At 34.5% G+C, this 12,185-nt stretch overlaps 1 protein-coding gene across 8 annotated transcripts in view; it reads right to left on the bottom strand.

Moving 5' to 3' along the window:
• Dmd (dystrophin) overlaps positions 1 to 12,185 on the bottom strand; it is a 2,209,767-nt gene that overhangs the window by 1,223,073 nt on the left and 974,509 nt on the right. For all 8 annotated transcript variants that reach the window (XM_028881805.2, XM_037198928.1, XM_037198927.1 and 5 more), the window contains exon 34: positions 8,020 to 8,190. In XM_028881805.2, coding sequence (XP_028737638.1) covers positions 8,020 to 8,190 — 171 coding nt within the window. The remainder of the gene's footprint in view (positions 1 to 8,019; positions 8,191 to 12,185) is intronic.

The raw sequence follows: 12,185 nt of genomic DNA, 5'->3' as shown, positions 1-12,185 counted from the left end.
AAAAACCAAAGAGAGAGAGAGAGGGGTAGAGACAGAGAGAGAGAGAGAGAGAGAGAGAGAGAGAGAGAGAGAGAAGAGAGAGAGAGAGAGAGAGAGAAGTTAGACATTAGAAGCTCTCTCTGAGGGGAAAGACAGCAAGCTAAAGGCTATTTGCTACTTCTCTGATCGCTTACGCATTTAACTCTGTATTTGGCTCAGTGTTTCTTATTTAATAAGACTATTTAGAATTCCGTCTACATCCCCCTCTTCTTTTCCTTCATGGTGCAGTCTATTCTGTTGGCCTCTAGATGTCCTCTACCTCATTTATAATAAAATACCCCTCAACCACACCTAGGCACATTTATGTCCTTAATTTCATTCAGTTTTATTTTTTGATTCTTTCTTGGACATCAAATCAACAGAAAGAATAAATAAATATGTTTTAAAACACTGATTGAACAACTAATTTTGTAACAAATAATCATTTTCATCTATGAATTTTTATATTTGTGTTTTTCTTCCCATTTTAACATTAAAATACTGGTACTGAGGTAACTTGTGCCTGATTAATCTTGCTGCTATGACAGAAATGATTACTTATACTGTAGGTACTATTTCTTGTACATGAGTGAGACTAGCATTTCACAAAATCCATTTGTTCAGATATCAATCATGAGTGTTTATTGTATTCCTCTTATACTCCAGATACTACTGTAGAATTGCCACATATAATACTATTAAATATCTTTTGGAATATGAAAGTAGCAGGTTTGGGCAGACATAGCTCATTTATAAATGAATATATATGGACTAGATTTCAACTCTTTTAAAAAATCTGTATACTAGTGGCTAAAATATATACTTTAAAAACATACAAGTTGACTATTGTTGTTCTAGGTATAAAAGATAAAATGATACAGATGAAAAGATTATTCCTGCTTTTATACTCAATTATACTTAGGGTTTTTTGTTGGTTTGCTTGCTTTTCCCTCAAATTGTAATGTGTAAGCTCCTTATATTGATTTTAAAGTGAGGAAAATGTAAAATTATATTTACTATGTAATATTTTGACATCTATGGTAATTGTATATACTTTTGGAGACATTAGAACAGTGAAATTAGAACTGCATAGGTGATAGCAATGCGTTCATGGTGCAGCACAAAATGTTTAGCATGAGTGCAGTAAGCTGCAAGAATATATTATAGAGATTCAGCTGTATATAATAAGGTATGCCTTGATTGACCAAGGAGTACTTCAAGAGAACAGCCATTTATCATGGAATATTTGGTGTTATTCATGCTTAATATATATCACCTATCTTCTGCTATGAAATTCTTGTGTGCTCACATATTAATAGGCATTATGGCAAACAGAAGAAACAGCTCTGACCTATTGCTGATCTACTACAGAGCCTAGGAGACAGGCAGACTGTACATGCATAGCTTTGTTTCTTGTGCAAGTAAAACTCAGACCATCTCTTTCTTTCAGGTCTAGTAGCATTGAAGAGTGATTAACTCAGGACAATAGGGCTTTTTGCACAACAAGGACTGGAGCAGAATTCCTGGTGAGAAAAGAGTCCTGTGGCCAGAGATGTGGGGAGAAGGCAGAGTTTTTGTAGAGTATGGCTCAAGCAAGAAAAAGTTTCTGAAGACTGTAAGTGGATTTGAATCAGGTCAGGAGAGGAGAAGAAGAAGGAAAGATAGAGGATGAAGGAACAGGGGATGAAGATGAGATCAAAAGCATAAGGGCTTTAGTTATTACTAGGGCTATGAGAGGATAGAATAAGAAGGGACAAAGACTAGCTATATATAATGGCACAGTGCAGTCATTCAATCCTTTTAAAATAGTTTCTTAAGGGCAGTCTACTTACAGTTTATATCTTTACCTAACCACACATTTATGCAAATATGTACTTTACAGGCATTTATTATATTATAATTTTCTTTATTAGGATATTGTAGTAACTTTATTTTAGGCATTATTTATATCTTATGCACTAAAATATAGATGATGGATTGCTTAATAGGCTTATAAAAGATATCTTAAAATGTTGGGCAATACAAGTGTATGTGTAACTATCCTAGCATTTCTGATCATGAGAAACTGGGCAATTGAAACAAAATTAAAAGATGGAAATTTATTGCATTGGGATTTTTAAATTTTAATTTTATATGGAAATCTATATTTAACTTTAAATTAATTGTATAGGTGTGCTGTGCTCCTCAAGAGTGCATAATACAGTCTAATATGCTTTACACATGATGGAACTTTCTATTGATTACTTTTTTGAGACCTTGCATATTATCATGGCTTAAATTGTAGGATATATTTTACTTTTAGACTGTGCAACAGAATAGTATAATGATAAATTAAGGAATAATATAAACATTAAATATTGGATTTTATAGCAATGTGTATTGAGATTTTATTAATCATGATCATCTATTAAAGATTTTCATGAACACAGAATGTGCAGAACAGAAATTATAGCCATAACTCTAGTGACAGTGAATAGTGACTTCAATGGCATTTAACAGATGTCCTATTTTCTAAGTAACAGCTGTTTGGTGCATTCATTGTACCAAGTTAATGATCTGCTAGTGATATTTCACTTCACAGATAAATTACTATGCTCTCTTTTAAAAAAGATATGTAATTTTTCATCAGAATGATAGTGTAACAGATTTTAGAAATAAGAAATAGTTCTCATACTATTGTATTTAAGAGGGTCATAAGATGAGTGAATTATTCCTACAAACTAGGAAAAAAAATTAGATTTCTTTAAACAATGAAAGAGATGTTTTTTTTTTTTAAAAAAAGAACATAATTAAAAGATTTGGATAAATATCTCATCAGACTGCTTGAAAATCATGTATCTTATATAAGTGATATTTTCCAGTGGTGCTCAACAGTGCAGAATATTATGGTGCTAGCTACATTTGGGCAGACCAATTAAATGAAAGACTCCAAGAAGGAGTCCACTCATTTGTATATATTGCAACTTCCCCAGGTAGTTTCTACATGTAGCTAAGAAAACATTGTCAAACAGAAAGACATTTTGAGATGAGATTTTATTGAGTAGTAATAAGCATTACATTTTATAATTGAAGTGGCAAGAAAAAGGTAATTTAGGAAACTAATAATTGTCCTTTATGTTGTGCTGTGTCCTTATATGTTAAATTGCTCTGATTGGTCAATAAATAAAATACTGATTGGCCAGTGGCCAGGCAGGAAGTATAGGCGGGACTAACAGAGAGGAGAATTGAGGAACAGGAAGGCAGAGAAAGACGCTGCCAGCTGCCGCCATGACAAGCAGCATGTGAAGATGCTGGTAAACTACGAGCCATGTGGCAATGTATATATTAATAAAAATGGATTAATTTAAGCTATAAGAACAGTTAGCAAGAAGCCTGCCACAGCCATACAGTTTGTAAGCAATGTAAGTCTCTGTGTTTACTTGGTTGGGTCTGAGTGGCTGTGGGACTGGCGGGTGACAGAGATTTGTCCTGACTGTGGGCAAGGCAGGAAAACTCTAGCTACAATGTTGAATTTTGTAAATACTTACCCCTGAAATAAAAGTGAAAAGTAAAATAAGTTGTTCCATGGGTAGCTATGTAAACACTTCCAGGGCCAAAAGTAACTCCATTTCCCCAAATTCTTGTGGCAGTTAGACTTGCAGGTGTGTCCCCACCCCACCCCCATCACCACTACCAAAAGGGGCCATTTATCTTATCACTAGCAGAAGGGACAAATGGCTATCTGTAGTGACTATTAGCATACCAAAGAGCATGCTGGCCTAGGCTCTTTCTGTATCACAAATAACTCTTATACATTTTATTATCCACACTAGTATCCTGGCTCCTTTCAGCTCTTCTTCTCTCTCCTCCCCCACTATCCTAAATGTAGCTCAAGAGCTTCTATCTCCCAGCTACTCCTTCTTCTTCATATCACTGCTATATTAGTTATGCTTCCTCTTTTCTCTTCCTGTTTTATGCCTCTCTCTTTTGTCCAGTCTTCATCTTTTTTTGTTGCATCCTCTTTGTCTTCCTCTTAGTCTCTCTCTTTCTCCCCTCATTCTATCTCTCAGGAACAGTCTGTTGGCCATGTTCAATCTAATACTTTCTGTCCATGCTCTGGACTCTTCTGCATGTTTCTGGCTGTTCTCTTTCTCATATCTACAGTGTTGTCAGTATCAGTTTATACTGACATCAGTTATTTTTCATTATTTAATATGCTAAATATAATTCAATGTTTTCTCTTATTGATTCTGTCAGAGAACTCTTTCTATAAAACGATGTAAATGTACATTACAAAGAAACTAATGGAACCAAAATAGCATAGGACAAGGATACTTTAGGGAATCATGCTTAACTCCTAGGTTTTAGATGGCACTATGAGTTTTGGGAGCTTTTTAAAATGACTCAGATATTTTCAATAATTACACTAAATTAGAATAAATAAAATCTTTTAGTGGTTAAATCAGAAAATTACATAAAATAAACTTTGCTAGAGCTGCTACTTTCTAAAAATTATATTCATGAGTAAATGCCTATTTAATCACACAAATATTTACTTTCATGTGTCTCAGCTAATGCTAAGTAAATTTGTTCATTAATGAGATACTTAGAATTGATTTTCTTATATACAACTAATCAGATTTGTTTTTTAAAGCATTAAAATGTTATTTGATGATTGAGCAAAGTGCTGTTTACCTGTAACCCCAGCATTTGGGAGGCTAAGGCAGAAGGATCATGTGTTTAAAGCTACAGCATATAGAAGACCATGTTGACTATAGAAGAGTGAATTCAAAAAATAAAAGGAAGACATAAATGCTTCTAAGGGGTTGAAGTTATTATTATAGATAAAAGGAAGAAAAGAAGCAGAGGTAGAGACATCTGGGAGAGTTCTGAGTGAACATGCCTGGCAAACTAGACCAAGCAATGTGAGGAGTGGCAGGAGGAGAGGGGGAATGTCAGAAGACCAAGAGGCCAGTAGGCCAAGAGACCAAAAAGGCAAAAGGACCACATAGCCAATGTAGTCAAACCGGGTTATATAGAAACAGAGGAGCTGTTGGGAAGGGCAGCCCAGCCCAGCTTAGTCCCTAAGCTGGAGACTTCAGGGTAGGGGTTGGGGTATGCCAGCCAGGATGCTGTAACTAGGAACGACTGAGGGATGCTGGGGACCCAGCAGCTTTGTTATATCAATAGGTACCTCAGCTTTGTCTAGTACAATTTCTGACAAGAAAGTACATTAACTGTGAATGAACTAAGGAGATGGCATGAAGACTCAGTCTGGAGCCATAACTCCAAATTATTCAAACCTCCTGTAACTTTGAGAACTTACCAAAAGGTATTGTGATATGGAATTTTAATGTGTTTTGTTTGTTTTGATTTTTGTTTGTTTGTGAAGTTAATGCAAATTATACTTCTTTAGAAAACCGAGGAAAAATCTTTATGAGGATTCTAGAATATATTTGTTATAACTTTAAATTACCTCTTGCTTATAAAATGCAACTAGTTGAGTTTCAAATTACTTTCATGTCTAGATCTTGTTCTTTATGTATAGTTATGGAAATCATCTACATTTAAGGCTTCTCCCTTGTCAGAGTCTGTTTTACATTCTCCCATAAGTCACATGATGAAGTTCCAAATGCCAGTACTTCAGAGTATGACTCTACAGCAATAGAAAGTTTACTGAGGCAACTGTTATAATATCATAGTGATAATGAATCTATGTGACTAGTGTCATTATAAGAAGATTAATTTGGTTTTCAGATATGTCCATAGATGACACTAATGTGAAGATCAAGAAGTACAACTACTAACAACTTTCTTGGCTACTGATCTTGGACCATTCAGTCTCCAGAACTATGGAAAGTAAGTTCCACATTTTAAGTTCCTGCTTTGTATAGTCTCCTAAGGAAATCCTGGCCATTGATTGAAACTGATCATTTTGAAAGCAGCAATAAAGATATATCTGTGATAATAAGTGATTACAGAAAATCAATTCTGGATAGTATTCATGAATACCTTAAAGGTAACTTGTACACTTTATGATATTTCATATAGAAAAGAGTAAAAAAATTTAGTTTGAATAGAATCAACTAACCTGTCAATTTCTTAACAGAAACAGAAGAGGAGTGACTGGAGGGAGGAGATGGAATGGGATGGGAGAAAGGATGGGAGGGTATGAGGAAGGGGAAACTGATCAGATTATAAAATAAAAAAAAATTAAAAACTGCACCCTGTTGTTTATATATATTTGATTTGGACTGTTTTATGGAGACTCATAATAGAAGCTGTTAGGCACTGATAGATAATGTTTTATAGGTTTGCAGGTTATGTGGACCTTTTTTTTTCTCATTCTTTAGTTATTGAAGTAAAATGCCAGTAAGATACTGCATTAGCCAAGATAGTCATCTCTCAAAATGCATTCTTTCTGTATTCATTTCATTTCAAGGTCATTTAAACAGGGTGCAACATTGCTTATCTAATGTCCATATTTTGTTACCAACTCTGGTAAATAGATCAGGCTATATTAGTCTGGCAAATGAAATAAGAACAAGAATAATGCATGGAGCTCTTACCATTCATCATTGAGAGAGAACTAGTGTTCTCCATTTCATTATCTTCCTTGTTGTGGGTGAAATTGAAAACTTAGCAGTAGTGAGCAAGTTTTATGATAAGAATAGAAACAACCAAAAATTTTGAAGAGATAGAGCAAAGATGACCCAAGGCCTCTGGATGACTTCTTATACCAACAATACTTCCTTTACCCTGAACTGGTGACCTTTTTTGAGATAAAACCTCATCTTTATCTTCTCTGAAACATTGCATCTTGGCCGATTTTTATAGTAGCCTAGATTGTACCTAAGCATATAATTATTGATTTAATTGAAACAAACTATAAAATGTCATTATATGATAGAATGGTAAGGGAGAAATGAGGCTAGTTCAATTTTTAGTCTATATTTTCTGGATTTCCTTATCATAATAATTTCACATACTATATGATCATAAAATAAGAGCTGTAACTCTAACAAACCATTCTTAGTCGAGAGAAATGGAATGGAATCCACCACTATTTTTCTCAAAATTTTATAATTACACATTCTCTAAATTTTCACAAAGAGAGATGATATTAAGTGTGGCAACATAATATCATAAGTTTTTGCATATTATACTTTTTTCAAATTTAGAAATATTTAGCCTCACTAAATTAAAAATAAGTACAAATATCTTAGATAGATAATTAACTCAGTCAAATACTTATTAAAGAAAAGAGACTGAGTATGCTTTGTAAACGGCCCAAATGCCTTGGCAAAATCTGAGATGAGCATATGCTATTAATACCAGCTACATCAGCTACTTCCTTTTTATTAGGACAATTTCAAGTACTGTAGTAATTAATCACCTAGAAAAATATTAAGCTATGAATGTTTGACCTTAAATTCTAAGCAGCAATAAATGTCTCTCTGGCTGTCAAGAGAAATGACAAGAATTTCCCAGCTAGAATGAAAGTAGGCCAAGTGCCCTTTGGTGACAGAAATGATAGAACCTTCTGAGATCCCTTTAGATTCTTTATGATTATGACCTTGGTAATATTCTGAATTGTCCACAGTTACTGTATCTTGTTGCATCCTCATTGTATGTTCCAGCTAAGCACTGTAGTTTGAGATAAACTAATAAAACATACAACTTAATCTCTGTGAATGATAGATTTCAACCGTTACATACATGTGATTCATTTAGAATACCAACTCTGTGTTTTTAATCATAATAATGTACACATTGTAAGGGATTTACTCAAAACATATATATTCAATGTATGCTTTGGAAAGATTCTTCATATGATTTATCATTTGATTTATCTGTCTTGAAATATACAGTTAGACCCTGAGTAAATTTTGAGAAAAGTAAAAATGAAGCAAGGTAATATTAATAATTCTATTAGTATTAAGCATTACTATTTGGTTATAAAATCATTTACTATATGTTTTCATATATGTTAAAAATAACGTTCAGTAATATAGAATTTACCTTTCCCCAGGCAATCTCAGCATCCAAATTACTTGGCATTCCTTCAACTGCTGATCTCTTTGTCAATTCCATATCTGTTGCTGCCAGCCATTCTGTTAACACATTCATTTCCTTTCTCATCTTACGGGACAATTTTAAGCATTTCTCCAACTGTTGCTTTCTCTCTGTTACCTAAATATAATAATAATATATTGAATTTGGCTTACTTTATAAGTCAAGTTTATTTACAGTCCCTTTATTGGAAGTTTTATATTTCAGTCACTGTAAAATAACTATTTTCTTACATGCTGTTTTCCATCTTATTTTAGAAAAATCATAGTCAGAACATTAATAGTAAATAAAAAGTCTTTACTAACTAAAATGCTTAGCCAAAATATAGCGCCTTTGTCTGCTGTAATGATAGCACGATAACAGAAAACTATGTGAATTTGCTTCTAAGTAAAATAAAGATACTATTTATGGCCAAAGTTTGGAATAATTAGGCTAATAGAAGACAAATAGAAGATAAGACCTATTTGTCATAGGAAAAATCTATAGTCATTTGACAAAGACATGAATAAACAGGTTTACGTGGTTCAAAATACACATGAGCCTTTCTCTTGCATAAGAGGATATCAAGAAAGCAGAAATAATATTTATATACAGAGGCAAAAATATTTGTGTAATATATAGAATTATCAATTTCATCTTTAAAACATTTTCAAATTACTTTTGCATAGAACACCACCAACCATAACCTTTCCCATAAACAGAATTTCTATCAAAAGAGGGCAAAATAATTTTAAAATCCCAAATTTCACTCTCATAAATTTGAAAACTGCTCTTGTATATATGCACATTTTCTCTCATGGTTGAAATGCTAGAACATTAACAAGTATACATTCCAAATAGCACTATGGAATATTGTGAAGGAAAAACTCAGTAGAAGTTTAAGTCAGTATCATGTTAATTTGAAATGTTTCCTATATATACAGTATTTGTCTTCAAAAATGGCTTAATAAAAACTGTATTTAGGACTACATGACAAAATTTCTTATATTACTACTTTGTTGGCAAAGAAAACCATAGAAAGGTGTATTTATTTATTTTGTTTTGTTTTGTTTTTGAGACAGGGTTTCTTTGTATCTTCCTGCTGTCCTGAGACCGGAGTGGCTACGAAGAGATCCACCTGCCTCTACCTCCAAAGTACTGGAATTAAAGGCATGTGCCACCATGCTTAAGTCAAGATTTGGTTTTATTAATATGCTATCTGAAAATAGACTTAAAATTAGTCTTAACCTTTATGAAATTGTATAAGAAAATGCAAACACAATATGAATGTATATTTATGCTTCAGGCTCTGGATACGTGTGTGTGTGTGTGTGTGTGTGTGTGTGTGTGTGTGTGTGTGTGTGTAATAACTATTAGCATAAAAAATCAAAGATAAAATTATGTCTAAAGTGTTTCACATGTTGCAATACAAATGCCAATACAAATTTCAAATATTCAATAAATTGATTTGTTCCTTCATGAACAAATTTTATATATATAATATATATTTTAATTTAATAACACATTATTTTAATATAGTTTAATAGTATAATATATAATATAATAATAGTTTGGTTTAATATATATATATATATATATATATATATATAGTTTAATTCTTGGATGCAAATTCAAACTTTTAATATACATCCGTGTAAATACATGTTCATGTGTGTTGTGGGTACTTAAGTAGGAGACAGTTTCTCTGTGTGTGTGTTTATATACATATATATGCTTGTGTGTAGACAAAAGAAGACAGCCTTAAGTGTTATCTTAAGGAACACTACCTACTTTGGAACAGAGTCTGTAATTTGTCTGTGGGTCACCAATCAAGCTAGCAACATCACCATTTTTCCCAGAGATATTCCTGTCTCTATTTGTCCAACATGGGGCTATAAGTATGGGCCACCACACCCAGTAATTTTACATAGCTTCTATGAATTCAACTCAAGTCTTCATTCTTGTGAGACATGTGCTTCAATGCCTGGGCAATCTCACCAGCCAGTAGTTTCATTGTTTTATTCTTTCCCATACATTATTTACTGGTTGGTGGTGGCAGTGGTAGTGGGTTGAGTGTGTATGTGTAAGTACATGTGCGTGTGTGTGTGTGTGTGTGTGTGTGTGTGTGTGTGCATGTATGTGTTCACGAGGACACACATGTGTATGGGCTTTCCTCTGCCATAGAGCATGGGTAGGATTCAGAGCACAACTTATAGGAGTTGATTTTCTCATACAATGTAGGGTTCCAGGCATTGAACTCAAATCATCAGGCTTGGCAGCAAGTTCCTTTTCCAGCTGATCCATCTCACTGGCTCAGATTGAATATTTTAAGATAGTTTCATTTCTACTTTTTTTCTCCAAGGGAAGTATAAACATCTACCCTTTAGACTGCAAGAACTTTATTTCTATACCACAGACAAAAAATAAAAACTTTATATCTTGCTTCTATGCACTTATTTTATTCTGTGCTCTATTGGTAGAAAAAATTCTAGATTCAATGTTTCAAAGAAATCCTATTTTCATAAAGCTAATGCATTATTGATTTTTATTCATTTTATTTTGTTTATATCCAACGAAGTAGGATTTAAAAAACAGGAGACACTGCCACCTTATGGAAATGCTTTTACACTGTCCTTGTCTGTGAGAAAGGGATATAAATATTTGATAAGAATACCAAATACTGTGGAATGTTTGTGTGATATTTTTATTTGTGTTCTGACAAATAAAGCTTACCTGAAGATCAGAGGTTGGAGCTAGCCACTAGTTAATCATAGAGGCCAGGCAGTGATGGCATACACCTTTAATCCCAGCATTTAGGAAGAGGAAGCAGGAAGATCAGGAATTCATGGCCACCATGAGCTATACAAGATTGAACCAGTGTAAAAGAGAAACAGAGCCCAACAGTGATAGCTCATGCCTTTAATACCAGCATTTGGGATCTCACACCTTTAATCCCAACACTTGGGAGGATTATGCCTTTGATCCTAGCACATGAGAGGCTCATGTCTTTAATCCCAGCACTAGGGAGGTGGAGACAGGAATATAAAGTGGGTGGAGACAGGACCCCACCCCATTCAGTTTTAAGATTTATAGAGACAGGATTTCATTCATTCAGTCTGAGGATTCCTAGGAGGTAAGAAGTCTCGCTAATGGCTGGCTGCTCTGCTTTTCTGATTTCAGGTTTTACCCTCGATATCTGTTTTTTACTGATTAATTAGATTCATGCTTCAGCTGACACTAAAATGCCTCATAGTTATTGTTTTGATGGACACTAACAATTGTATTTTGGAGATGATATTGCTATTCATGCTTATTAAGAAATTGCCAAAGCCAGACTAGACTATTAGAAACCCAGGAACCCAGGAACCCAGGAACCCATGGGACTCGACCAGGACCTCTGGACACGGAAGACGGTTGTTTGGCTCGAACTGCACTCAGGCAGGGGGATTGGGATCTGTCCCTAGTGCATGGGCAGGCTTCTGGGAATCTGGTGCCTGTGGTGTGACACCTTGCACAGCCTTGGTGCAGTGGGAAGGGGCCAGCACCTGCCTAGGCTCAGTGAGCTGGGCTCTGCTGACTCCCCATGGGAGACCTTGATTTGGGGGATATGGGGATGTGGGGTGGTGTCCTTGTGGTAGATTGGAGGCTCCATTGGGTTTATGTGCATGAGTAGTAGTATTGCTGGGTCTTGGGGTAGATGGATTCCCAAATTTCTGAAAACCCTCCATATTGATTTCCAATATGGCTAGACAAGTTTGCACTCTCAGCAACAGAGGGTGTCCCCCTTGCTCCATCCACATCTTCTCCAGCATGAGCTGTCACTTGTGTTTTGTGTCATGGTCATTCTGTTAGGTAAATGAAGGTATCACAAAAGAGTTTTGATTTGCATTTCCCTGATGGCTAAGTATGCTGAACATTTCTTTAAGTGTTTCTCAACCATTTGAGATTCCTCTGTTGATAATTCTTTTAATTGGATTATTTGGCTTGTTGATGTCTAGTTTTTTTACTTCTTTATGAATTTTTGGACATTAGCCCCTTTAATATTGAATTGGTGCAACTCTTTTCCCATTCTGTAGGCTTCTGTTTTGTCCTATTGACAATGTCCTTTACCTTACAAAAGCTTTTCAGTTTCATAA

The sequence above is a fragment of the Peromyscus leucopus genome, chromosome X, assembly GCF_004664715.2.
Source record: "Peromyscus leucopus breed LL Stock chromosome X, UCI_PerLeu_2.1, whole genome shotgun sequence".
NCBI classification, from domain to species: domain Eukaryota; kingdom Metazoa; phylum Chordata; class Mammalia; order Rodentia; family Cricetidae; genus Peromyscus; species Peromyscus leucopus.
Note: the sequence above shows the minus strand (reverse complement) of the source record. Positions and strands in the feature narration are given on the sequence as shown.